Raw genomic sequence first — 25,379 nt, 5'->3', positions numbered from 1 at the left:
TGGGTGAGCATTTGGGGGACAGTGACCACTGCTCCATAACCTTTAGTGTTGTCATAGACAAGGATAGGAGCAAAGAGGACAGGATGATATTTAATTGGGGAAAGGCAAAGTATGAGGTTATAAGGTTAGAACTTGAGAGTGTAAATTGGGATAACATTTTTGAAGGAAAATGTACTATGGAGATGTGGTCAATATTCAGGGATCTCTTGCAGGATGTTAGGGATAAATTTGTCCCGGTGAGGCAGGGAATGAATGGCAGGGTGAAGGAACCGTGGGTGACGACAGAGGTGGAACGACTAGTTAGGGAGAAGAGGGCAGCATACATAAGGTGTAAGCAGCAAGGATCAGATAGGGCTCATGAGGAATATAGAGTAGCAAGGAAGGAACTTAAGAAGGGGCTGAGGAGAGCAGGAAGGGGACATGAAAAGGCTTTGGCGAGTAGGGTTAAGGAGAATCCCAAGGCTTTTTTCTCATACGTGAAGAGCAGAAGGATGGCTAGAGTAAAGGTAGGTCCGATTAGAGACAAAGGTGGAAGGATGTGCCTGGAAGCTGTGGAAGTGGGTAAGGTTCTCAATGAATACTTCTCTTCAATATTCACCAAGGAGAGGGGTCTTGATGACGCTGAGGACAGTGTTGGTAAGGGTAATATTCGAGAGAATGTAGATATCAAGAGAGACAATGTGTTGGAGCTGTTAGAAAATATTAGGACAGATAAGTCCCCAGGGCCTGACGGAATATTCCCCAGGCTGCTTCGCGAGGTGAGGGAGGAAATTGCTGAACCATTCACTGGCATCTTTGAGTCCTCGTTGTCTACGGGAATGGTACTGGAGAATTGGAGGGTGCCAAATGCTGTCCCCTTATTCAAAAAAGGTAGTAGGGATAGTCCAGGGAATTATAGACCAGTGAGTCTTACGTCTGTGGTGGGCAAGCTGTTAGAAAGGATTCTAAGGGATAGGATATATGAGCATTTAGAGAATTATGGACTAATTAGGGACAGCCAGCATGGCTTTGTGAAGGGAAGATCTTGCCTCACAAGCCTGATAGGGTTCTTTGAGGAGATGACCAGGAAGATTGATGAGGGTAGTGCGGTGGATGTGGTCTACATGGATTTTAGTAAGGTGTTTGACAAGGTTCCACATGGTAGGCTTCTTCAGAAGGTCAGAGGGCAAGAAATCCAGGGGGGCTTGGCTGTGTGGATTCAAAATTGGCTTGCCTGTAGAAAGCAGAGGGTTGTGGTGGAGGGAGTGCATTCAGATTGGAGGGCTGTGACTAGTGGTGTCCCACAGGGATCGGTTCTGGGACCTCTACTTTTTGTGATATTCATTAATGACTTAGATGAGGGGGTGGAAGGGTGGGTTAGCAAGTTTGCAGATGACACAAAGATCGGTGGTGTTGTGGATAGTGTAGAGGGCTGTCAAAGCTTACAGAGGGACATTGATAGGATGCAGAGCTGGGCTTAGAAGTGGCAGATGAAGTTCAATCCGGAGAAGTGTGAGGTGGTACACTTTGGAAGGACAAACTCCAAGGCGGAGTATAAGGTTAATGGCAGGATTCTGGGCAGTGTGGAGGAGCAGAGGGATCTGGGGGTTCATATCCAGAGATCACTGAAAGTTGCCTCACAGATGGATAGGGTAGTTAAGAAAGCTTATGGGATGTTAGCTTTCATAAATCATGGAATCGAGTTTAAGAGCCGCGAAGTAATGATGTAGCTTTACAAAACTCTGGTTAGACCACACTTAGAGTACTGTGTCTAATTCTGGTTGCCTCATTATAGGAAGGATGTGGAGGCATTGGAAAGGGCTCAAAGGAGACTTACCAGGATGCTGCCTGGATTAGAGAGTATGGATTATGAGGACAGACTAAAGGAGCTAGGGCTTTACTCATTGGAGAGAAGGAGGATGAGGGGAGACATGATAGAGGTATACAAAATATTAAGAGGAATAGATAGAGTGGACAACCAGCGCCTCTTTCCCAGGACACCAATGCTCAATACAAGAGGGCATGGCTTTAAGGTAATTGGTGGGAAGTTCAAGGGAGATGTCAGAGGGAGGTTTTTCACCCAGAGAGTGGTTGGTGCATGGAATGCGCTGCCTGGGGTGGTGGTGGAGGCTGATACGCTGGTCAAGTTCAAGAGATTGTTAAATAAGCATATGGAGGAATTTAAAATAGAGGGATATGTGGGAGGAAGGGGTTAGATAGTCTTAGGTGTGGTTTGAAGGTCGGCACAACATGGTGGGCTGAAGGGCCTGTATTGTGCTGTATTGTTCTATGGTTCTATGGTTGTATGGAGGGTGTGGGGCTTTGATGGTTATGGGCCAAACGCAGCGAATTGGTACTAACTGGGTTGGCACCATGGTCGACTGGGCTCGTTGGGCCGAAGGGCCTGTATCTGTGCTGCATTGCTCTATGATTATATGACCAAGCCTGGGCTGAGTACAGGGGATGCACCACTTCCAGGGGGTGGGTACATGGGATGGACCAATCCCAGTGGGGTGGGATAGGGGATGGACTGATCCCTGGCAGATGGTAGAGGGGACGGACTGACACTTGGGGATGGGTACAGGGCACAGATCAAGTCAGCAGCTGGGTACAAAGGTTGAACCAACCCCAGGGATGTGTACAGGGAATGTGTATAGGGGACAGACCAAACCAGATGGTGGGTACAGGAGACAGACTGATCCCAGGGGTGGGTACAGGGGATGGATCAACACCAGGGGGTGGGTACAGGGGATGGACCGATCCTGGAATGGTTACGGGGCAGACCAATCCTGGTGGTGGGTATAGTGGATGAATTGACCCGGAGGTGGGTGCAGGAGTGGGTACCACAGAATGCTCTTGTGCCACTACAGGGTTCCTGCGCTGGTATCTCTGTGACCAGACTCTCTAGCACACTGTCCTGCCACCCTCCCTCTCCCTGACCAGCCCTGGTCTCCAATGCCCACTGCTGCCCCTGTGTATATGGGGAGCCCCTCAATGATCACCAAGTCAGACAGCCCCTGGAGATACAGCAGACACCATTGTCGATCAGACGTTGTCTGCTGCCTCGGGCTAGCTCCCTCTCCTCTCCTCTGGAATTCTGCTTTCTGTCAAGGACAGTGAAAAGATCTTGAGCCGAGCTCTCAGTAAAGCGGGTGACCAGAGGGTCACTGTGGGTGTAGACTGTCCCGTCCCTGAAACCTGGCATTGGGTTACTGAGGCCTGACGTTGGGCTGCTGGGAGCAGAACCTGCCCAGGATGTGTTCGCCCACTCTGTGTGGAGTTGGGAGTACCTGGGCAAATTGCCACATCCACTGATGTATTGGTATTGGTATTGGTTTATTATTGTCACTTGTACCAAGGTACAGTGAAAAGCTTGTCTTACAAACCGATCGTACTGGTCAATTCATTACACAGTGCAGTTACATTGAGTCAGTACAGAGTGCATTGATGTAGTACAGGTAAAGACAATAACAGTACAGAGTAAAGTGTCACAGCTACAGAGAAAGTGCAGTGCAATAAGGTGCAAGGTCACAACAAGGTAGATCATGAGGTCATAGTCCATCTCATTGTGTAAGGGAACTGTTCAATAGTCTTATCACAGTGGGGTAGAAGCTGTCCTTAAGTCTGGTTGTACATGCCTTCAGGCTCCTGTATCTTCTACCCGATGGAAGAGGAGAGAAGAGAGAATGTCCCAGGTGGGTGGGGTCTTTGATTATGCTGGCTGCTACACCAAGACAGCGAAAGGTAAAGACAGAGTCCAAGGAGGGGAGTCCGTAATGCACTGGGCTGTGTCCACAACTCTCTGCAGTTTCTTGCGGTCCTGGGCAGAGCAGTTGCTGTACCAAGCTGTGATACCTCCAGATAGGATGCTTTCTATGGTGCATCTGTAAAAGTTGGTGAGAGTCAAAGGGGACAGACCAAATTTTTTTAGCCTTCTAAGGAAGTAGAGGCGCTGGTGGGCTTTCTTGGCCTTGGCTTCTACGACAGGCTGTTGGTGATGTTCACTCCCAGGAACTTGAAGCTCTCAACCCTCTCGACCTCAGCACCATTGATGTAGACAGGTGCATGTACACCGCCCCCTTTCCTGAAGTCAATGACCAGCTCTTTTGTTTTGTTGACATTGAGGGAAAGGTTGTTGTCATGACACCATTCCACTAAGCTCTCTATCTCCTTCCTATACTCCAACTCATCGCTGTTTGAGATATGGCCTACAACGGAGGTATCATCTGCAAACTTGTAGATGGAGTTCAAGCGGAATCTGGCCACACAGTCATGAGTGTATAGGGAGTAGAGTAGAGGGCTGAGGACGCAGCCTTGTGGGGCACCAGTGTTAAGAATAATCGTGCCTGAGGTATTGCTGCCTATCCTCACTGATTGCGGTCTGTTTGTTAGTAGTCAAGGATCCAGTTACAGAGGGAGGTGTTGAGTCCTAGGTCTCAGAGTTTGGTGACAAGCTTGCTTGGGATTATTGTATTGAAGGCAGAGCTGTAGTCAATAAACAATAGTCTTACGTAGGTGTCTTTACTGTCCAGATGCTCCAGAGCTGAGTGTAGGGCCAGGGAGATGGCATCCGCTGTAGACCTGTTTCGGCGATAGGCGAATTGCAGTGGGTCAAGATTGACTGGGAGGCTGGAGTTGATGTGTGCCATGACCAACCTCTCAAAGCACTTCATGGTGGTGGATGTCAGAGCCACTGGTCGGTAGTCATTGAGGCATGTTACCTTGCTTTTCTTCAGTACCGGGATGATGGTGGTCTTCTTAAAACAGGTGGGAACCTGAGCTTGAAGCAGGGAGAGGTTAAATATGTCCGCAAATACTTCTGCCAGCTGATCAGCACAAGATCTGAGCACACGGCCAGGGACACCATCTGGGCCAGGTGCTTTCCTTGTGTTCACTCTCCGGAAGACTGATCTTACGTCCTCCACTGTGATCACAGGTTCAGCTTCACTGGTGGCTGTCAGGGTGGATGGTGACAATCCACTTCCCTTCTGTTCAAAACGCGCATAGAATGCGTTAAGTTCATCCAGAAGGAATGCGCTGTTGTTTGCTATGCAGCCCGACTTCGTCTTGTAGCCTGTTATGGCATGTAAGCCTTGCCATAACTGACAGCTGGTCAGGGACTCTATTTTGAGGCGGTATTGCCTCTTATCATCCCTGATAGCTTTCCGAAGGTCATACCTTGATTTCTTGTACAGATCAGGATCACCAGATTTGTGTGCAGCAGTCCTCACCTTCAGTAGGGAGTGGATCTCTCGGTTCATCCATGGTTTCCTGTTTGGGAACACCCGGATTGTCTTCTTTGGTACACAGTCCACCACACACTTGCTGAAAAAGTCTGTGATGGTGGTGGCATACTCATTAAGGCTGGTAGCTGAGTCTTTGAACATGGACCAGTCCACTGTCTCAAAGCAGTCACGCAGGAGCTCATCTGTTTCCTCAGACCAGCACTGCACGACTCTCCGTACCGGATCCTCCCATTTCAGTTTCTGTTTCTATGCAGGGAGGAGGAGCACAGCCTGGTGGTCCAATTTCCCAAAGTGAGGACAAGGGGTGGCTCAAAAGGCACCTTTGATGGTTGTATAGCAGTGGTCAAGGGTGTTGGCGCCCCTGGTGGAGCAGGAGATGTGCTGATAGTATTTTGGTAACACACTCTTGAGGTTGGCCTGATTGAAGTCCCCTGCAATGATGAAGAGGGCCTCAGGGTATCCTGTCTCAAGGTTGTTGACTATGGAGTATAGCTCATTGAGTGCAGGCTTCATGTCCGTCTGTGGTGTGATATAGACTGCCATCAGGATAGCTGAAGTGAACTCCCTTGATGTCCTCCAACAGTTGGTGCTGAGATCGCCACTCTCCCTCCTTGATCCCTTTCAGTGGATGAGTATACAGAGCTTAATCTGAATGCCTCAGATGAGGTGGTAACCAGTGATGTAGTTAGTAACAGGCCAGGATACAGAAGGGTGGGACATACCCCTGAAACAGTGGCAGAGAAGGGTGAACTGATCTACTTTGGAAGAAAGAGCATGGTGTCAACAAAAACTGAGAAGAAGGAGCAGAAATGCAGTGCTGGAACATGGAGGATGTATGTGTGGACTCTTGGAAGGGGAGGGACAATGTGAGAGGCTGTTAATTGGCAATTGGTTTATTAGTGTCACAAGTACCAAGATACAGTGAAAAGCTTTTGTTTGCACACCACCCAGATAGATCATTCCATACATAAGTACATCGAGGTAGTACAAAGGGAAAACAGAATGTAGAATATAGTGTTATAGTTACAGAGAAAGTGCAGTGCAGGCGGACAAATAAGGTGCAGGGGTCACGATGAGGTAGACTGGGAGATCAAGAGTTCATCTTTCTTGTCCAAGATGTCCATTCAAGAGTCTCAAAACAACAGAATAGAGGCTGTCCTTGATCCTGGTGGTATGTGTTCTCAAGCTTTTGTATCTTCTGCCCAATGGGAGGGGGGAGAGAATGACTGGGGTGGGAGGGGTCCATGATTTTCTTGGCTGCTGTTGGTCCGTATTCCTCTAAACCTTTCCTATCCATGTACTTGTCCAACTGTATTTTAAATATTGTTATAGTACCTGCTTCAACCACTTGCTCAGCTCATTCCACTAGGTGAGGAAGTTGCCCCTCAGTTTCTGATTAAATCTCTCTCCTCTCACCTTGAACCCATGCTCTCTAGTTCTTGATTCCCCAACCCTGGCAAAAAAACTGTGTGTATTCACCCTATCTATGCCCCTAATGATTTTGTACTCTTCTGTAAGGTCACTTCTCAGTCTCTTACGCTCCAAGGAATAAAGTCCTAGTGTCTGGTGGTTCATGCTCTCAAGATTTTGTATCTTCTGCCTGATGGGAGGGGCGAGAAGAGAGAATGACCGGGGTGTGAGGGTTCCTTAATTATGTTGGCTGCTTTTCCGAGGCAGTGGGAAGTGTAGACAGAGTCAAAGGAGGAGAGATTGGTCTGTGTGATGGACTGGGCTCTGTCCATAACTCTTTGCAATTACTTTTGGTCTTCTTGGCACTATAGGTATTAGCATAGGGAACAGGAGGAAGGGAACTGAACATTATCTGTCACTGGGTCTGCTTCAGCTGCTGTGCAATATCCAGTCAGGCATCCTGCTTTCAGTAGGCTTGGGTCAGGGGAAGCTCATTCCAGAGGTGGGAACAGAGAGCAAAGGGCATGGGATTACTGTCAGATGTGGGAGGGCCAGTGTATATTCATTGCTGGAATGGCCAGTTATGATCTGGAATGTATCAGATAAACAGTGTGATGGAAGCAGATTGTGTTTATTCACAGGAGACAGGCTTCTTATGCCAAGAAAGCGATCGTTGAGCCGGCCGTGAACTGCCCCTAAACTGTTGTTTCAGGCCACTGCAGAGGAGAGGGTTACAGCCAGTCAGATGCCTGTGGATCTGTGTTTACACACAGGCCAGGCCAGGTGGTGGATTTACTTGCTGAAAGGCATGGTGAAGCAGATCGGACTTTATGATGGTCTCAGTGTGCTGTTTGAGTTCATCCCTTCACTCCAGACTGATGAAATTCCCTAGATGCCAGCAATTTTGGCTCACAACTGTCAATCAGTGGTTCAGAAATTTAGTCCAGCAACATAACCTCTCTGTCACCGCAGTATGAAGTTAGTAATTTTTCACAGGGAATCAGACACACACTTGTAGGGGGTGGACTGAACTTATAGCTGTTCTGGTCTGCTGTGCCCTGCCTGAAATGGTGGGGCACATTTAATAGTAACTTTACAGGGAGAAAAGCAAACTATTGACTTTCAGGTGGAGGGATTAACTGGCCAGTTCTTCCACTGACTGAGAGGAGCAATGATGTGCTGAATGTCATCCTACTGACCTGTAGGATTCTGAAAATCAAGGCTCTTTGGAGAGATATCAAGTAAAACATTAAAATACATAGAAGTACATAGGGTAGATTTCATTACATTATTGTGAAACATTATCATTTTGAGGTGCTGTTTAAATTTTTTTTATATATTAACATTTTCAATTAGCAGGAAAATAGGACAAGCAAAGACGTTTTTAAGCAATTTGCCATCAGACTGCATAACCACTGGTGTTAAATCCTAACTAAAAGAAGCTGTTGCTGACATTTTCCATACAACATTTTTCTAGCGTGCATGGCACTGTTTAAATCTACGCAGTAGGAGTGCTCGGGAGCTTGAGGGTCGATAAAAAAAGATTCAGTAAAAAGGCCCATGATTTATTCAGCGAGAGTTGCAGATTTATTTCTATCAGAGTGATCAGTAAAAGTACTTAAGCCTGTTGAAGGAATAAGGCAGGTTTAAAAATTTCCCTTCTACTCGAAGTCAAAAGCAGAACCTAACATCTCAGATTATTAATTGGCAACGTTCCCAATCTGGAGCCAGGCGTTCATGTTTAAATCACACAACCATTTTAATCAATTCATCACATAATTGTCAGCACCAAGATTTGCTTTACTTGGCCGTAGCTTTTTGCTGGCTTTGCAGAACTCAGAGCAAAAGGGAAACAAAAGCAGCGTGGATTTTGACAACCCAGATCAAGTTAAGGTTTAATTTAACGCTGCACTTACCGTACAGGACGGTGATAAGAGAAACCGGCATGACAAGGATCCCCACCAGCATGTCTGCTATAGCCAGGGACATGAGGAAGTAGTTGGTGGCATTCTGAAGCTTTTTCTCCAGCGACACTGCCACAATGACCAGAATATTCCCACCAATGGTCATGATTATCACAATGACAATGAGCAGGGCTGGCCAGTTCTTCTCCTTTCTGGCACTGCAGGCTTGGTTCTGTAGAAGCTCGGGGGCCAGGGTGAGGTTACAAGACCCAGATCTGTTTGCCAGTGCTGTCAGGGCGAGATTCTCCAGGAGTGGGTCGGGCAAGTAGGTTGTCAGGTTAAAGGAGTTCCCCACTTCATTTAGGGAACTCATCCTCTGAACTTCGGTCCGATGAGACTCATCGGCAAAATCGTTCTAAGGAGCCTGGACTTGTACGGAAATCCATCATCTCTCCCCCCCCCCCCCCCCCCCCACTCTCTCTGACCACATCCACCCCGGTCCTGTCAGCGCTCCGGGAAAGCAGAGCCCAGACTCGAGCTGCAAGTACAGACGCAACCCAAGTCATTGGCCGTCGCAAATTCACTGCTGTTTCTCTCCCAGTGACCCCTTTCACTGTTTTTAAAACAGAGCTGTTCTCATTGCAGGAACAGGAAAGTAATCTTCATCCTAAACTAAAACTGCACATGCATATCCATAACCTCAGGATAATTCATCTTTCACCGATAAAGCTGCTGATTTCGAACTTCCCAGAGCCAGGATTTTGTTTTGAAGGGATTTTTTCCGGTAGGATCAGTCTGTGCTCCGAGGATTTTCATTCATCCTCCAGTGCTTGCTGCCTTCCTCTCAGTTATTCTTTCTTCTCGTTTGGCAGGGAGTCAGCAGTGACTGTCCTGTGTGGGTGGATGTATTAGGAAGTATGGGACTTCCAGCAAAGCACTCTCATCATCCTCGCTCGCAGTTCCTCATCTGCAGTATTTCTCCATCACTAACTGGGGAATAAATAGCTGTATGAGCAATACTTTATCTACCTGCAGTGATGTCATTCTGCTCGCACTCATTAATCAAAACATTTCACTGAGGATATTTCATTGAATATCGGGACGATAACAGTGTCCCTCAATCTATGATCATCGCTGGTGAATATTTTGATCTGGCACTTCCATAAACATTGCGAACATACTTGCCTGTGTTAACAATAGATGTGCTTGCTGCAAATAGATCTATTCAGTTTATTTGAAAGATTAAATTGTAGTGGACGGTCTAATCAAGTGTATGCATGTAACCCACAAAGGAGACATGTAAAGTGGAGTTTATTGTCATATGCACAAGTACATGTATGCACAGGTGCAATGAAAAACTTACTTGCAGCAGCATCACAGGCACATAGCGTCAGATAAGCAGCATTCACAAGAAAAACATAAATTATACACAATTTTTACAAGAAAAAACACAATTAGAACAAAAATATGCAAATACGCAAAGTCCATTCTAGTGTAAAGTAATCAAAGTGGTCAGTGTCGTTAAAGTGTAGTGATTAGGGCTGGTGTAGATACTTTAGTCCTCCATCCACTTACACACATTGAAGCAGTCCATGAAAAGAGTCCATTATCAATGGTCTCCAGTCCATGCAAGCTCGTTTACACAGGAAGGCTTGTGCACGCACGCGCGCGCGCACACACACACACACACACACACACACACACACACACACACAATCTGCCTTGAATCTGATGGGCAGTGAAGACAGGTCCACCCACAAGAAAGATTTAGATGAGCACTTGTTGTGTCATGGCACAAAAAGCTGAGGGCCACTTGATGGGTGACATAGACCTGATGGCTGAAGGGCCTGCTTGTGTACTGTGTGGCTCTGTTTCTATCAGGTAAGATGGCTGTGCTGCTCTCATTTACAATTGGGTGGCTTTGACTCAAACCCCATCCCACAAATGATTGGGTTGTTACTCCAGGGCAACATGGAGGGACTGCTTGAGTGTCAGAGGTGACAACTTTCAGATCAGCTGTTAAACAGAACCTCATCTCTGCCCTGGGGTGGGGGTTTGAGATCCATTGTCATTATTTCCAGGAAGACAAAGAAAGTTATTCCTGGTTTCCTGACCAATATGAATTTGGCATTCTACACTGCAGAAGTGGATTGGCTGCTCCTCACTGCTGCTCTGTTGTCTCCTGAGTTACAGAGGTCATAGAGACAGAGTCATACAGCATGGACACAGGCCCCTCGGCCCAACTGCTCCATGTTGACCAAGATTTCCATCTAAACTAGTCCTGTTTGCCTACATTTGGCCATACTCCTCTAAACCTTTCCTATCCATGTATCTATCCAAGTACCTTTTAAATGTTGTTAATGTACCTGTCTCAACCACTTCCTCTGGCAGCTCATTCCATACACAGACCACAGTCTAGGTGAAAAAGTTGCCCCTTAGGTTCTGAGTAAATCTTTCCCCTCTCACCTTAAAGCCATGCCCTCTGGTTCTTGATTTCCAACCCTGGGAAAAAGGCTGTCTTCATTCACCCTATCTATACTCCTCATGATTTTATACACCTCTATGAGGTCACCCCTCATTGTCCTATGCTCCAGTGAATAAAGTCCCAACCTGCTCAACCTCTCTCCATAATTCAGTCCCTTGAGGCCTGGCAACATCCTCATAAAGCTCCTCTGTACTCACTATATAATGAAAGTATTTCACTGCTCAGAAGACACTTTGATGGTCACTCAATAAACAAATCTTCAATCACTACCTTAATATCCATGAACACTGTTCTTGATCAATAAGCAGTGCATATCTTCTGACTGAACAGTCGTTCTGACCCATAACTAGTGCATCATTTGCTAGAGACACCAACTATTATCTACTCAGAATCAGAAACATTATCACTAACTTAGATGATGCAAAATTTGTTGTTTTGCCATACAGTGTAAAGACATAAGTTTACTATAAATTACAAAAATACATAAATAATGCAATAAAAAAAAAATAATGAGGTAGTGTTCATGGGTTCGTAGACAGTTCAGAAATCTGATAGTAGAGGGGAAGAAGCTGTTGTAGCCACACACAATGCACTACTAAAGGAACACACGGAGGCAGAGAGTGCTGAACTCAAAAAACCCTTTACTCAATCAAAAAAGCACACATAAATCTCCCATCCCATGGGCCCCTGCGACCCACGGGGCAGACCTGACATCTGACTGTCCCCAGAGGGTCCACCCTGAGCGGGCAGTTCCAAACACGCTACTGCGTGTCTGCCCGCGGCTCCCGATGGCAGTTCGAGTCCCGCGTGTGCAGGCCACCACACCACCCCCTCCCAGAAACGTCCATCAGGGAAGTGGAGCCCCAAGTCTGTGTGGCTTGCCTGGGTGGCCGGCCTCGCTGGCACGGTGCAGGTACCCTCACTGGTTGCTCAATGTCCAAGTGCGCCGGTTTGAGGCGGTCCACTGTAAAAGTCTCTTCCTGGCCACTCACCTCCACGACACACGTGGATCCGTTGTGCCGGATCACCTTGAAGGGTCCCTCGTACGGCCGCTGTAGAGGTGACCTGTGCATGCTCCTGCGAATAAAAATATACTCACAGACTCGGAGGTCTTTAGGGGTGAAGGATGGCGTGGGACCATGCCTGGAGGTTGGAACCAGTGCTAGGATCCCTACCTTGTCCCGCAGCCTCGTTAGCACTGCTGCTGGAGTTTCTTCTGAACCTCGGGCCTCTGGTATGAACTCGCCAGGGCCGTCAGGGGGGCACCGTAGACCAATTCCATCGAGGAGGTGCCCAGGTCCTCCTTGGGGGCTGTGCGGATGCCCAGTAGAACCATAGAACCATAGAACCATACAGCACAAAACAGGCCCTTCGGCCCACCATGTTGTGCCGTCCATCAGACCACCCTCACACTACCTAACCCCTTCCTCCCGCATATCCCTCTATCTCACATTCCTCCATATGCCTATCCAACAAGCTCTTGAACCTGTTCAATGTATCTGCCTCCACCACCACTCCAGGCAGTGCATTCCATGCACCAACCACTCTCTGGGGAAAAACCTCCCCCTGACATCTCCCCTGAACCTCCCACCCATAACCTTAAAGCCATGACCTCTCGTCTTGAGCATTGGTGCCCTGGGAAGGAGGCGCTGACTGTCTACTCTATCTATTCCTCTCAATATTTTATATACCTCTATCATGTCTCCTCTCATCCTTGCTCTTTTCCAGTGAATAAAGCCCTCGCACCTTAAACCTCTCCTCATATTCAATACTCTCCAATCCAGGCACCATCCTGGTAAATCTCCTCTGCACCATCTCCAATGCCTCCACATCCTTCCTATAATGAGGCAACCAGAACTGAACACAGTACTCTAAGTGTGGCCTAACTAGAGTTTTGTAAAGTTGCATCATCACCTCGCGGCTCTTAAACTCAATCCCGCGATTTATGAAAGCCAACATCCCATTGGCCTTCTTAACTGCTCTTTCCACCTGTGAGGCAACTTTCAATGAACTGTGAATATGAACCCCCAGATCCCTCTGCTCCTCCACACTGCCAAGTACCTTGCCATTCACCCAGTACTCTGCCCTGGAGTTTGTCCTTCCAAAGTGTACCACCTCACACTTCTCTGGATTGAACTCCATCTGCCACTTGTCAGCCCAGCTCTGCATCCTATCAATATCCCTCTGTAAGCTCCGACAGCCCTCCACACTATCCACAGCACCGCCTATCTTAGTGTCGTCTGCAAACTTACTAACCCAGCCCTCCACCCCCTCATCTAAGTCATCTATAAATATCACAAAAAGTAGAGGTCCCAGAACCGATCCCTGCGGGACACCACTAGTCACTGCCTTCCAATCCGAGGGCAGTCCTTCCACCACAACCCTCTGCTTTCTACATGCAAGCCAATTCCTAATCCACACAGCCAAGCTTCCTTGGATTCCTCGGCCTCTGAACTTCTGAAGAAGCCTACCATGAGGAACCTTATCAAACGCCTTACTAAAATCCATGTAAACCACATCCACCGCACTGCCCTCATCAATCTTCCTGGTCACCTCCTCAAAGAACTCTATCAGGCTTGTGAGGCAAGATCTTCCCTTCACAAATCCATGCTGGCTGTCCCTAATCAGTCCATGATTCTCAAGGTGTTCATAAATCCTATCCCTTAGAATCCTTTCTAACAGCTTACCCACCACAGACCTGAGACTCACCGGTCTATAATTCCCTGGCCTATCCCTATTACCTTTTTTGAACAAGGGGACAACATTCGCAACCCTCCAATCCTCCGGCACCACCCCCGTAGACAACGAGGACTCAAAGATCCTTACCAGCGGTTCAGCAATCTCCTCCCTAGCCTCTCGAAGCAGCCTGGGGAAAATCCCGTCAGGCCCTGGAGATTTATGTCTTAATATTATTTAACTACTTCAACACATCCTCTCTCTTGATATCAACAACCTCGAGAACATTACCCCTACCAGCACTCCCCTCCGCATCATCAAGACCCCTCTCCCTGGTGAATACCGAAGAGAAGTACTCATTGAGAACTTCTCCCACTTCCGCTGCCTCCAGGCAAATTCTCCCACCTTTGTCCTGAATCGGACCTACCTTCACCCTAGCCATCCTCCTACCCTTCACGTACTTGAAAAAGGCCTTGGGATTTTCCTTAACCCTACTAGCCAAAGCCTTTTCATGTCCCCTTCTGGCTTTCCTCAGCCCTTAAGTTCCTTCCTTGCTACCCTATATTCCTCACGGGCCCTGTCTGAACCTTGCTGCTTATACCTCACGTATGTTACCTTCTTCTCCCTAACAAGTCCTTCCACCTCTCTCGTCACCCACGGTTCCTTCACCCTGCCATTCCTTCTCTGCCTCACCGGGACATATTTATCCATAACATCCTCCATAAGATCCCTGAACATTGACCACATCTCCATGGTACATTTTCCTTCAAAAAGGACATCCCAATTTACACTCCCAAGTTCTCTCCTTATAGCCTCGTAGTTTGCCCTTCCCCAATTGAAAAACCTCTTGTCCCCTCTGCACCTGTCCCTGTCCATGACAATTTTAAAGGTTATGGAGCAATGGTCACTGTCCCCCAAATGCTCACCCACCAATAGATCCTTCACCTGTCCCGGTTCATTTCCTAAAACTAGATCTAACATCGCATTCCCTCTAGTCGGCCTGTCAACATACTGCGTCAAGAATCCCTCCTGGACACACTTAACAAATTCCGTCCCATCTAAACCTTTGGCACTAAGCAGGTTCCAGTCTATATTTGGGAAGTTGAAGTCTCCCATTATAACAACCCTGTTATTTCTGCTTCTCTCCAAACACTGCCTGCCAATCTGCTCCTCTATATCTCTACTGCTACCGGGGGGCCTATAGAATACTCCTAGTAGAGTAACTGCTCCTTTCTTGTTCCTTAATTCCACCCATACGGACTCTAGAGATGATCCTTCTACAACATCCATCTTTTCCACAGCCGTAACAGTGTCCCTGACCAGTATCGCCACCCCTCCACCTCTTCTCCCCCCTTCCCTATCCCTCTTAAAACACCGAAAACCAGGAATATTCAATATCCACTCCTCTCCTGACGTCAGCCACGTCTCAGTAATAGCCACGATATCATAGTCCCCCATACTTATCCAAGCCCTCAGTTTATCCCCCTTATTCCTGACACTTCTTGCATTTAAGTAAACACACTTCAGTCCATCTACCTTACTACTTTTATAGCCTGTATTCTGCTTCTCCTTCCCCAAAGCCTCTCTACCTGTTTGATCTAACTTTTCCCCATTCCCTTCTTCCTCTGACCTACTCCTCCGGTTTCCTTCCCCCTCACAAACTAGTTTAAACCCTCCTGTACCACCCTAGCAAATCTCGCCGCAAGGATATTGGCCCCCTTCTGGTTCGGGTGTAACCCGTTCTCTCTGTACAGGTCCCACCTTCCCAAGAAGAATGATCCAGAAATCTAAAACCCTCCCTCCTGCACCAGCTTCTCAGCCATGCATTTATCTGCCACCTCCTCCTATTCCTACCTTCACTATCACGTGGCACTGGCAGCAATTCCGAGATTGCTACCCTTGAGGTCCTGTTCCTCAATTTTCTGCCTAGCTCCCTGAACTCACTCTTCAGGACCTCATCCCCCTTCCTACCTATGTCATTGGTGCCAATATGGACCACAACTTCTGGCTGCTCTCCCTCCCACTCAAGAATTCTGTGGACCCGATCAGTGACATCCCGGACCCTGGCACCTGGGAGGCGACATACCATCCGGGATTCATGCTCACTGCCACAGAACCTCCTGTCTGTTTCCCTGACTATCGAGTCCCCTATCACTACCGCATGTCTCTTTCCCACCCTTCCCTTCTGAGCAGCAGTACCAGTCCCAGTGCCAGAGACCTGGTAACTGCAGCTAGGCCCCTGCAGATCATCCCCCTCAACAGCTTCCAAGGCAGAAAACTTGTTACTGAGGGGAACAGCCTCCGGGGTTCTCTGCTCTGTCTGCCCGCCTGACTTCTTCTTCCTCTTCCCTCCCCTGACAGTCACCATTCTATCTGCCTCCTGAACGTCAGATGTACCTACCCTAAGGGGGGTGACTGTCACCTGATACACCGTGTCTACATAACTCTCTCCCTCCCTTATGCTGCGCAGTGTTTGTAGCTGCGACTCCAGCTCATCAACTCTGAGCCGAAGTTCGTCCAGCCGCAAGCACTTACTGTAGGACCCAGGGAAGCTCATCTGTCCAGTTGGGGCCCCTGAGGTGCGCCATCAAGGCCAACTTGAGCTGCCGGTGGTATTGCTCTATCAAACCGTTGGACTAGGGATGGTACGCTGTGGTGTGATGCAGCTGGGTGCCCAGGAGCTGCGCCAGTGCTGTTCACAAACCAGACATGAACTGCGCCCCTCTGTTGGAGGTGATGTCCATTGGGAGGCCAAACCTGGCGATCCAGTTTGCAATGAGCGTCCTGGCGCAGGACTCAGTGGATGTGTCTGCGAGCGGTATGGCTTCCGGCCATCTGGTGAACCTGCCTACCATGGTAAAGATATACCTGGTGCCCCGGGAGACTGGCAGGGGGCCGACGATGTCCACGTGGATGTGTTGGAATCTCCTGTGCGTCAGCTGGAACTGCTGGAGGGGGGCCTTCACGTGCTGCTGGACTTTGGCGGTCTGGCAGTGTACACAGGTCCTGGCCCCGTGTCCAACCTGTTTGCGCAAACTGTGCCAGACGAATCCATCCGTTACCAGCTTGATGGACGCCCAGATGGACGGGTGGGCCAGGTCGTGCAGCATGTTGAACACCCGGCGCCTCCGTGCTGCTGGTACCACGGGTCGGTGTTTGCCGGTAGACACGTCGCACACGAGTCGATCCGCTGCCGGGCCGATGGGGATGTCCTCCAACTGGAGCCCCGAAATGGCGGTGCGGTGCCGGGATCTCGGCGTCCGACCATTGTGCTTCCGCCAGTGCTGTGTGGTCTGTTCCTGAGGACGATATGCCCGCTGAGTGGAGGCAGGGGCGAGACAGTGTGTGGGTGATGATGCTGTTCTTCCCTGCAATGTGGTGGACATCCGTGGTGAACTCTGAAATAAAGGACAGGTGCCTCTGCTGCCGAGCCGACCATGGGTCTGATACCTTGGCCAGTGCAAAGGTGAGGGGCTTGTGGTCCGTATACACGGTGAACTCCCTTCCCTCGAGGAAGTACCAGAAATGCCGGACAGCCAGGTTGAGTGCTAGCAACTCTCTGTTGAAAGTGCTGTGCTTCACCTCTGGTGGCTGTAGGTGCCAGCTGAAGAAAGCGAGTGGTCGCCACTGGCCCTTGACGAGCTGCTCCAGGACTCCGCCAACTGCCGTGTCGGATGCGTCGACTGTGAGAGCCGTGGGTACATCGACTCTTGGGTGCACTAGGAGGGACACCCTTGCCAACACCTCCTTGGCCTGCTTGAACACCTCCATGGACTCCGCGTCCCATGCCACCTCTTTGGCCCTGCCGGCCATCAGGCTAAACAAGGGTCTCATGATGCATGCCACCATCGGCATTAACCGATGATAAAGGTTGACCATCCCTATGAACTCCTGCAGGCCCTTGACCGTGCCGGGCTTGGGGAACTGGCGGATGACCTGAACCTTGTTCCGTAGGGGAACTGCGCCATGTCGGTTGACTCTGTGGCCCAAGAAGTCAATCTCCATCATCCCGAACTGGCACTTCACCAGATTGATTGCCAGTCCATGGTCACTCAGGCATTGGCAGAGCTGGCGCAAATGTGCCACGTGCTCTTGGTGCGAACTGCTGGGCACCAGGATATCGTCCAAGTAAATGAAAACGAAATCCAGGCTGCGTCCTACCGAGTCCATGAGCCTTTGGAAAGTTTGGGCTGCATTCTTGAGACCGAAAGGCATCCTCAGGAATTCAAACAAGCCGAACAGGGTGATGAGGGCTGTCTTGGGCACGTCGTCGGGGTGCGCTGGGATCTGATGGTATCCCCTGACCCGGTCGATTTTCAAGAAGATGGTCGCTTCGTGCAGGTTCGCCGTGAAGTCCTGGATGTGAGGTACAGGGTATCTGTCAGCGGTTGTGGCATCGTTGAGCCTTCTGTAGTCTCCGCAGGGCCTCCATCCTCCTGTGGACTTGGGCACCATGTGCAGCGGGGATGCCCACGGGCTGTCTGAGCGGTGTACGATTCCCATCTCTTCCATCTTATGGAACTCCTCCTTGACGAGGTGGAGCTTGTCGGGTGGGAGCCCGCGAGCTCGGGCATGCAGTGGCGGTCCTTGCGTGGGGATGTGATGCTGCATGCCATGCTTGGGGTTGACTGTGGAGAACTGCGGGGTGACTATGGAGGGGAATTCTGCCGACACCCTGGCAAATTCGTTACCCAAGAGGGTCACAGAATCCAGGTGGAGGGCCGGTAGCTTGGCTTCTCTGAGCTGGAAAGTCTGGAACATCTCAGCGTGGACCAAACGCCGGCCTTTTAGGTTGACCAGGAGGCAGTTGGCTCATAGGAAATCTGCCCCTAGTAGTGGCTGTGACACTGCTGCCAACGTGAAAGTCCAAGTGAAACGGCTGGACCCGAAATGCAGTGAGATAGTTCGCGGGCTGTACATTCGAATACTGGTGCCATTTGCAGCGGTGAGTTCAGGGCCTGACACCGCGTTACGAGTGTCCATGTTCAAGGGGGGAAGTACGCTGACTTTGGCCCTGGCGTCTACCAGGAAGCGCCGCCCGGAGTGTCGGTCCCAGAGGTACAGGAGGCTGTCTCGGTGGCCAGCCGTCATAGCCATTAGCGACGGCTGGCCCCGGCATTTCCTGGAAAAGCACATAGTGGATGGCAGCGGCATGCGCCTGAACCCCATCTTTGGTGATAGAAACACCATTGTTCCGAACTTTTGTCTTTTCCCCCTTGGGTCTTGACAGCTTCGGTTGCGGGGCCTGGGCTTTGGGGTCCTCGCTTGTGGCTAGGCCAATGGAGACTGCTCCACGTTGCTTACTCTGCCAAAGGACGTCTGCCTTAGCCGCGACCCTGCATGGGTCGCTGAAATCCTCACTCACGAGGAGGAGGCGAATGTCCTCTGGCATTTGGTTGAGGAACAAGTTCAAGTAAAAGGCACGGCTTATGGCCGTCCATGAGCGCCAGCATATCATTCGTGAGCTCGGATGGTGTGTGGCCGCCCAGACCATCCATGTGTAGGAGCCACGCGGCCCGTTCGCGGCGGGAGAGTCCGAAGGTACGGATCAGGAGTGCCTTAAGCTTAGTGTACCTGTCCTCTGTTGGTGGCTGGCGTAGGAAGTCAATGATCCAGCCTGCCGTGTCCTGGTCGAGCGTGCTGACCACGTAGTAGTACCGCGTGGCGTCGGCTGTAATGTCTCTGATATTGAACTGGGCCTCAGCCTCCTCGAACCAAACGTGGGGCTGAGTTGCTCAAACTCATGGCTGGTCGCTGAGTCGCTGGCTCCAGATGCCGTCTGGAATGTTGGGGTCACCAATGTAGCCACACGCAATGCGCTTCTGAAGGAACACACGGAGGCAGAGAGTGCTGAACTCAAAAAACGCTTTACTCGATCAAAAACACGCACTTAAATCTCCCATCCCATGGGCCCCTGCGACCCGCGGGGCAGACCTGACGTCCGACTGTCCCCAGGGGGTCCGCCCTGAGCGGGTAGTTCCAAACGCGCTACCGCATGTCTGCCTGCGGCTCCCGATGGCGGTTCGAGTCCTGCATGTGCGGGCCGCCACACTGTTTCTGAATCATTGAGTTTGGGTCTTCAGGCTCCTGTACCTCCTCCCCGATGGTAGTAAAGAGAAGAGGGCATGTACCGGAAGGTGTCATAGGGTCAGAGAGTCATACAGCACGGAAACAGGTCTTTCAGCCCATCTGGTCCACGCCAACCAAGATGTTCCATCCAAGGTAATCCTATTTACCGGTATTTGGCCCATAACCTTCTAAACCTTTCTAATCCATGTACCCGTCCAACTGTCTTTTAAGAATTGTTATTGTAACCACCTCAACCACTTCCTCTGGCAGCTCATTCCACATGGATACCATCCTTTGTGTAAAAAAAGTTGCCCCTCAAGTTCCTGTTAAATCTTTCCTCTCTCACCTTAAACCTATGCCCTCTAGTTCTTGATTCCCCAACTCTGGGAAAAAGACAGTGCATTCACCCTGTCTATGCCCCTCTTTCAGATTTTACAGGCTATAAGATTACCTCTTAGTCTTCTATGCTCTAAGGAATAAGGTCCTAGCCTGTCGAACCTTTCCCTATAACTCTCAAGTCCTGGCAGCATTCTTGTAAGTCTTTTCTGCACTCTTTCCAGTTTAATCACATCTTTCCTATAGCAGGGTGACCAAACCTGAGCATAACACTCCAAGTGTGGCCTCACCAGCGACCTGTACAACCGCACCATTACCTCCAAATTTTTATACTTAATGACCTAGCTTATGAAGGCCAGCATGCCAAAAACCTTCTTCACCACCCTGTCTAACTGTGACTCCACTTTCAGTGAACCATGTATTTGTACTCCAAGGTCCCTCTGTTCTACAACACTCCCAAGGGCGCTGCTGTTCACTGTGAAAGTCCTATCTAGGTTTGACTTTCCAAAATGCAACACCTCGCACTTATCCGAATTAAAATCCATTTGCCATTCCTCAGCCCACTTTCTCAGATGATCAAGATCCCCTGTAATTTTTGATAACCTTCTTCATTGTCCACTATACCACCTATTTTAGTGTCATTTGCAAACTTACTAACCATGCCTTGTACATTCTTATCCAAGTTGTTGATATAGATGGCAAACAACAATAGGCCCAGCAACGACCCCTGAGGCACACCACTAGTCACGGACCTCCAGTCCGAGAAACAACCTTCCACCATCACCCTCTGCTGTCTACCATAAGCCAATTGTGTATCCAATTAGTCAGCTCTCCCTGGATTCCATGCAATCTAGAGATGAGGGTCCTTAGTGATGGATGCCACCTTCTTGAGGCACCGCCTCTTGAAGATGTCCTCGATGGTGGGGAGGCTTGTGCCCGTGATGGAGCTGGCTGAGCCTACAACCCTCTGCACCCTCTTGCAAACCTGTGCATTGAAGCCTCCATACCAAGCTGTGATGCAACCAGTCAGAATGCTCTCCACTGTACATCTATAGAAATTTGTAAGAGGCTTTGGGGACATACCGAATCTCCTCAAACTCCTAACAAAGTAGAGCTGCTGGCATGCATTCTTTGCGATTGCATCAATGTGTGGGGCCAAGAATAGATCCTCCAAGATGTTGATGCTCAGGAACTTAAAGCTGCTCGCCCTTTCCACCGCTGCCCCCTTAATGAAGACTGGCGTATGTTCTCCTGACTTCTTCTTCTTGAAGTCCACAATCAGTTCCTCGGTCTTGCTGACGTTAAGTGCGAGGTTGTTGTTGTAGTGTTATCGGCGAATTTATAGAAGGTGTTTGAGACACATTGTAAAGGGAGTCATCCAACCTGTTCTCCACTCACTTGGATCACTTGGAGGTTTATCCTTCTCCCTGGGAACCCTGACCTGATTCCGCACCCAGATCCCTGGGGGATGTGTTCACCCCTGCCGCGGGTTCTCAGAGCAACAAATCACCTGCCCCCCTCTCCCATAACCAATCCCATTTCAGCTGCACTGTCAGACCGCCCATATTCACAAGAATGTTACTGGGACTGGAGAGCTTGAGTTGTAGGCTGGGACTCTTTTCCCTGGAGTGTAGAAGGCTGAGGGGTGATATTATAGAAGCTTATAAATTCATGAGGGAGATAGATAAGGTGAATAATCGCAGTCTAAAACTAGAGGGCACAGGTGAGAGGGGAAAGATTTAAAGGGGACCTGAGGGGCAACTTTTTCACGCAGAGGATGGTGGGTATATGGAATGAACTGCCAGAGGAAGTGGTCGAGGTGGGTACAAATACAATGTTTAAAATACACTTGAACAGTTACATGGAGAGAAAAGGCTTAGAGAGATATGGGCAAAATGTGGGGAAATGGGACTAGCTCAGAAAGGCACTGTGGTCGGCATGGACAAATTGGGCCAAAGGGCCTGTTTCTGTGCCATATAACTCTATCATTCCATAACTTTCTCAGTGTAAGTTGATTCAGACTGTTTCAGAAGACTGTTTGGATTTTTACTCTTTAAGCACTGTATGCAGTGAATCTGCCCATCATCTCCTCTCCAGGGTCTCTGAATCTTTCCTGAAGTGCGACCCCAGAACAGGTATAGACACTCACACAGATCTGGCCAGCTTTCTGATCAAAAATAATTTTGGCATCTGAGTGTAAGTCAACAAGCAAGGTCCAAAATGACAACAGAGATATTGATTTTCAGGGTGCGATTGTCAGAGGAGATGGTGACCTGAAGGTGGGCAGCTCTGGGCAACAGCCCCCACAGCCAGAAGCCCAGGGGATGGGTAGGGTTACTGCTGCATCATGATCAGTGTGGGGAATGGATGGGAGGGGTATTGGTGATAATAAGTTCATCCTGTGTACAGAGAGGGGCCAGGGAGGGCTGTGGGGCTGTTCACTGTCTCTCGCTGTTAGTGACCACTGATGGCTGGGGGAATGTGGGTGGGGGGAGTGTGGGTGGGGTGAAGGAGTAGGTGGGAGGGGAGTAGCTGGGGAGAGTGTGTGTGGGGGTAATGAGGATGGGGGGTGTGTGTCTGGGGAGCATGGAGGTGGGGGAGTAGGTAGGGGGAGTGGGTGTGGGGAAGTGTCGGTGGGTGGAGTGGGTGTGGCAAGTGTGGGTGATGGGGAGTGTGGACGGTGGAGTGTGAGTGAGGGTGATTTAGGAAGGGTAGGCTGTTTCTATCCCTGTTAGATCCGCCCCCCCCCACCTGACTATATGCCCATCACCCCCCCCCCATCCACTCCACCTATCACCTCTCAGCCCCTGTTCTCCCTTCCCTCTCCATAACCTGCCCATCTCCCCTCTGCACTCTCAGTCCTGATGAAGGTTTTCAACCCACAACATCACCTTCCTTTTCTCTTCTGCTGAGTTCCTCCAGCATCTCGTACGTTGCTCCAGATCCCAGCATGTGCAGTCTCTTCTGTCTTCGGACACTTGACAATTGCTGTTTTGAAGGCTGGAACCCTACATTTGCAAACTTCATCTTCAACCTTTAAAACAGGCCATTTGGCCCGCCAGGTTCATACTAGTCATCTAGCACCCATCCATATCAATCTCATTTACCAGCACTTGGTCTGTAGCCTTTCACATCTTGGTGATTCAAGTACTCATTCAGTTGTAGAGTGTGGTAACAGGCCTTTTGCCCACTGACTTGGCACCAACCTTCAAATACTCACTTCCTTTTACTCTTCTCACATTCCCATCAACTCCCCCCAGACTCTACCCTTCACCTACACACGATTATAGCAGCCAATTAACCTACCAACTTGGGAATGTGAGAGGAAAACGCAGTACTCGAAGGAAAGCCACGTGATCACAGGGAGAACATGCAAACTCCACACCGAGGTCAGGATTGAACCTGGGTCACTGGCGCTGTGAGGAGCCAGCTCTATCCGCTGCACCACCGTGCTGCCTAGACTTTGAAAATCTGAAGCAATAAACAAACTTCTGGAGGAACTCAGTGGGTCGACCATTGGGTGTGGAGGGATGGGGATGGTCGAGCTTTGGGGTCGATGCCCTACACCAGGACTGAAAGTGCAGAAGGGAGATGGGCAGTATAAAGGGGAGAGGGAAGGGTAAGGCTGGGGTTGGTGGAAACAAATGAAGGCGTGAGGGGGAGGCCAGCATGATGGGCAGATAGAACTAGGTAGGGAAGAGGATTGGAAACTTGAACAAAGGGAGAGAGACCTGGGGTGGATCACTGGGAGTGGGAAAGGAACAGAGAGGAAGTGGGTTACCTGAAATTGGAACATACAATGTTCACATCATTGGGTTGCAGACTACCCAAGTGGAATATGAAGTGTTGTTCTTCTAGTTTGTGCTTGGCCAAGGACAGACAAGTTGGTGTGGGAAGGGGAGATGAAGTGACATACAATTGGAAGCTCAGGATGGACACTGTGGACTGAGCGTAGGTGCACTGCAGAACTGTAATGTAGCTTTACAGCACCAGCGACCCGGGTTCACATCCGGCCACTATTTGTAAGGAGTTTGTACGTTCTCCCCATGTCTGCGTGGATTTCCTCCAGGTGCTCCAGTTTCCTCCCACATTCCAAAGATGTGCAGGTTAGGAAGTTGTGGGCATGCTATGTTAGCGCCGGAAGCGTGGCGACACTTGCAGGCTGCCCTCAGGACACTACTCAAAAAGATCTATTTCACTGTGTGTTTCGATGTACATTTGACTAATAAAGAAATCTTATCTTACCTAGTCTATGCTTGGTCTCGTCCATGTAGAGGAGGCCGCATTGTGAGTACCGAATGCAGTAGATGAGGTTGGAGGAGGTGCAGGTGGATCTCTGCCTCACGTGGAAGGGCTGTTTAGGTTACAATTCCATTACCTTCCTATTGTCACTTTGTCTCTTCCACCTATCACTTCCCAGCTTCTGACACCATTTCTGTTCTTGTTCCTCCCCCTCTCATCTGCTTATCACCCTCCTCACCTGGATCCACCTTCTTTCAACTATGTCTCTGATTGCAGCAACATCATATTCCCTTGTACTGGTCAATGTCCTCAATTCATCTGCCTTACCAGTCAGATTCCTTGCATTAAAATAGATGCAATTTAGCCTTCCAATCCTTCCATGTGCCTTTTCATTGCCATGTCTGCTCTGCCTACTGGACTGACTGAGAATTTCTTGACTGCACTCCCCACTAACTGTACATCTACTTTGTGTCCCACTCTCTGGCCAAATTAGTTAGATTCTCCCCAACAGCACAAGCAACCGTCCCCACAGAAATGTGAGTCCTGTTCCAGTCTGGTGCAACCAATCCAGATTGTGCAGGTCCCAACTTCTCTAGAATCAGTCACAGTAATGCAGATTGCCAAAATCTTTTCCCAGAGAATCAGGGTCGGGGTATCAAAAACAAGAGGGCAGAGGTTTAAGGTGAGAGGAAAGAGTTTGAAAGGGGATCTGAGTTTTTGTTTTACAGCAGGAGTGGTTGATATCTGGAATGTGCTACCATAGGAGGTGTTGGAATCAGATACAATTCCTTTGTTTGAGGGACATTTTTAGTTAGGCACTTAAATAGGCAAGGCATAGAAGGATACGGACCTAACACAGGAAAATTAGATTAGATTAGTTTACAGTCATATACACCTGGTTGCAATGAAATTCCTTGCTCATGTGAAACTCGCAGAGTAAATAGTACATATGGTAATAATAAATACAATAAATACAGTGACGAGCACAAAATTGCAGAATGCTGTAAAGTATAGTCATGCACACTGAGGTCA

At 49.3% G+C, this 25,379-nt stretch overlaps 1 protein-coding gene across 1 annotated transcript in view; it reads right to left on the bottom strand.

Annotated features, from left to right (window-relative positions):
* LOC127569637 (5-hydroxytryptamine receptor 2A-like) overlaps positions 1 to 8,912 on the bottom strand; it is an 84,925-nt gene extending 76,013 nt beyond the window's left edge. The window contains exon 1 of the mRNA XM_052014437.1: positions 8,552 to 8,912. Coding sequence (XP_051870397.1) covers positions 8,552 to 8,912 — 361 coding nt within the window. The remainder of the gene's footprint in view (positions 1 to 8,551) is intronic.
* Positions 8,913 to 25,379: the final 16,467 nt, after the last annotated feature.

The sequence above is a fragment of the Pristis pectinata genome, chromosome 4 (assembly GCF_009764475.1).
Source record: "Pristis pectinata isolate sPriPec2 chromosome 4, sPriPec2.1.pri, whole genome shotgun sequence".
NCBI classification, from domain to species: domain Eukaryota; kingdom Metazoa; phylum Chordata; class Chondrichthyes; order Rhinopristiformes; family Pristidae; genus Pristis; species Pristis pectinata.
Note: the sequence above shows the minus strand (reverse complement) of the source record. Positions and strands in the feature narration are given on the sequence as shown.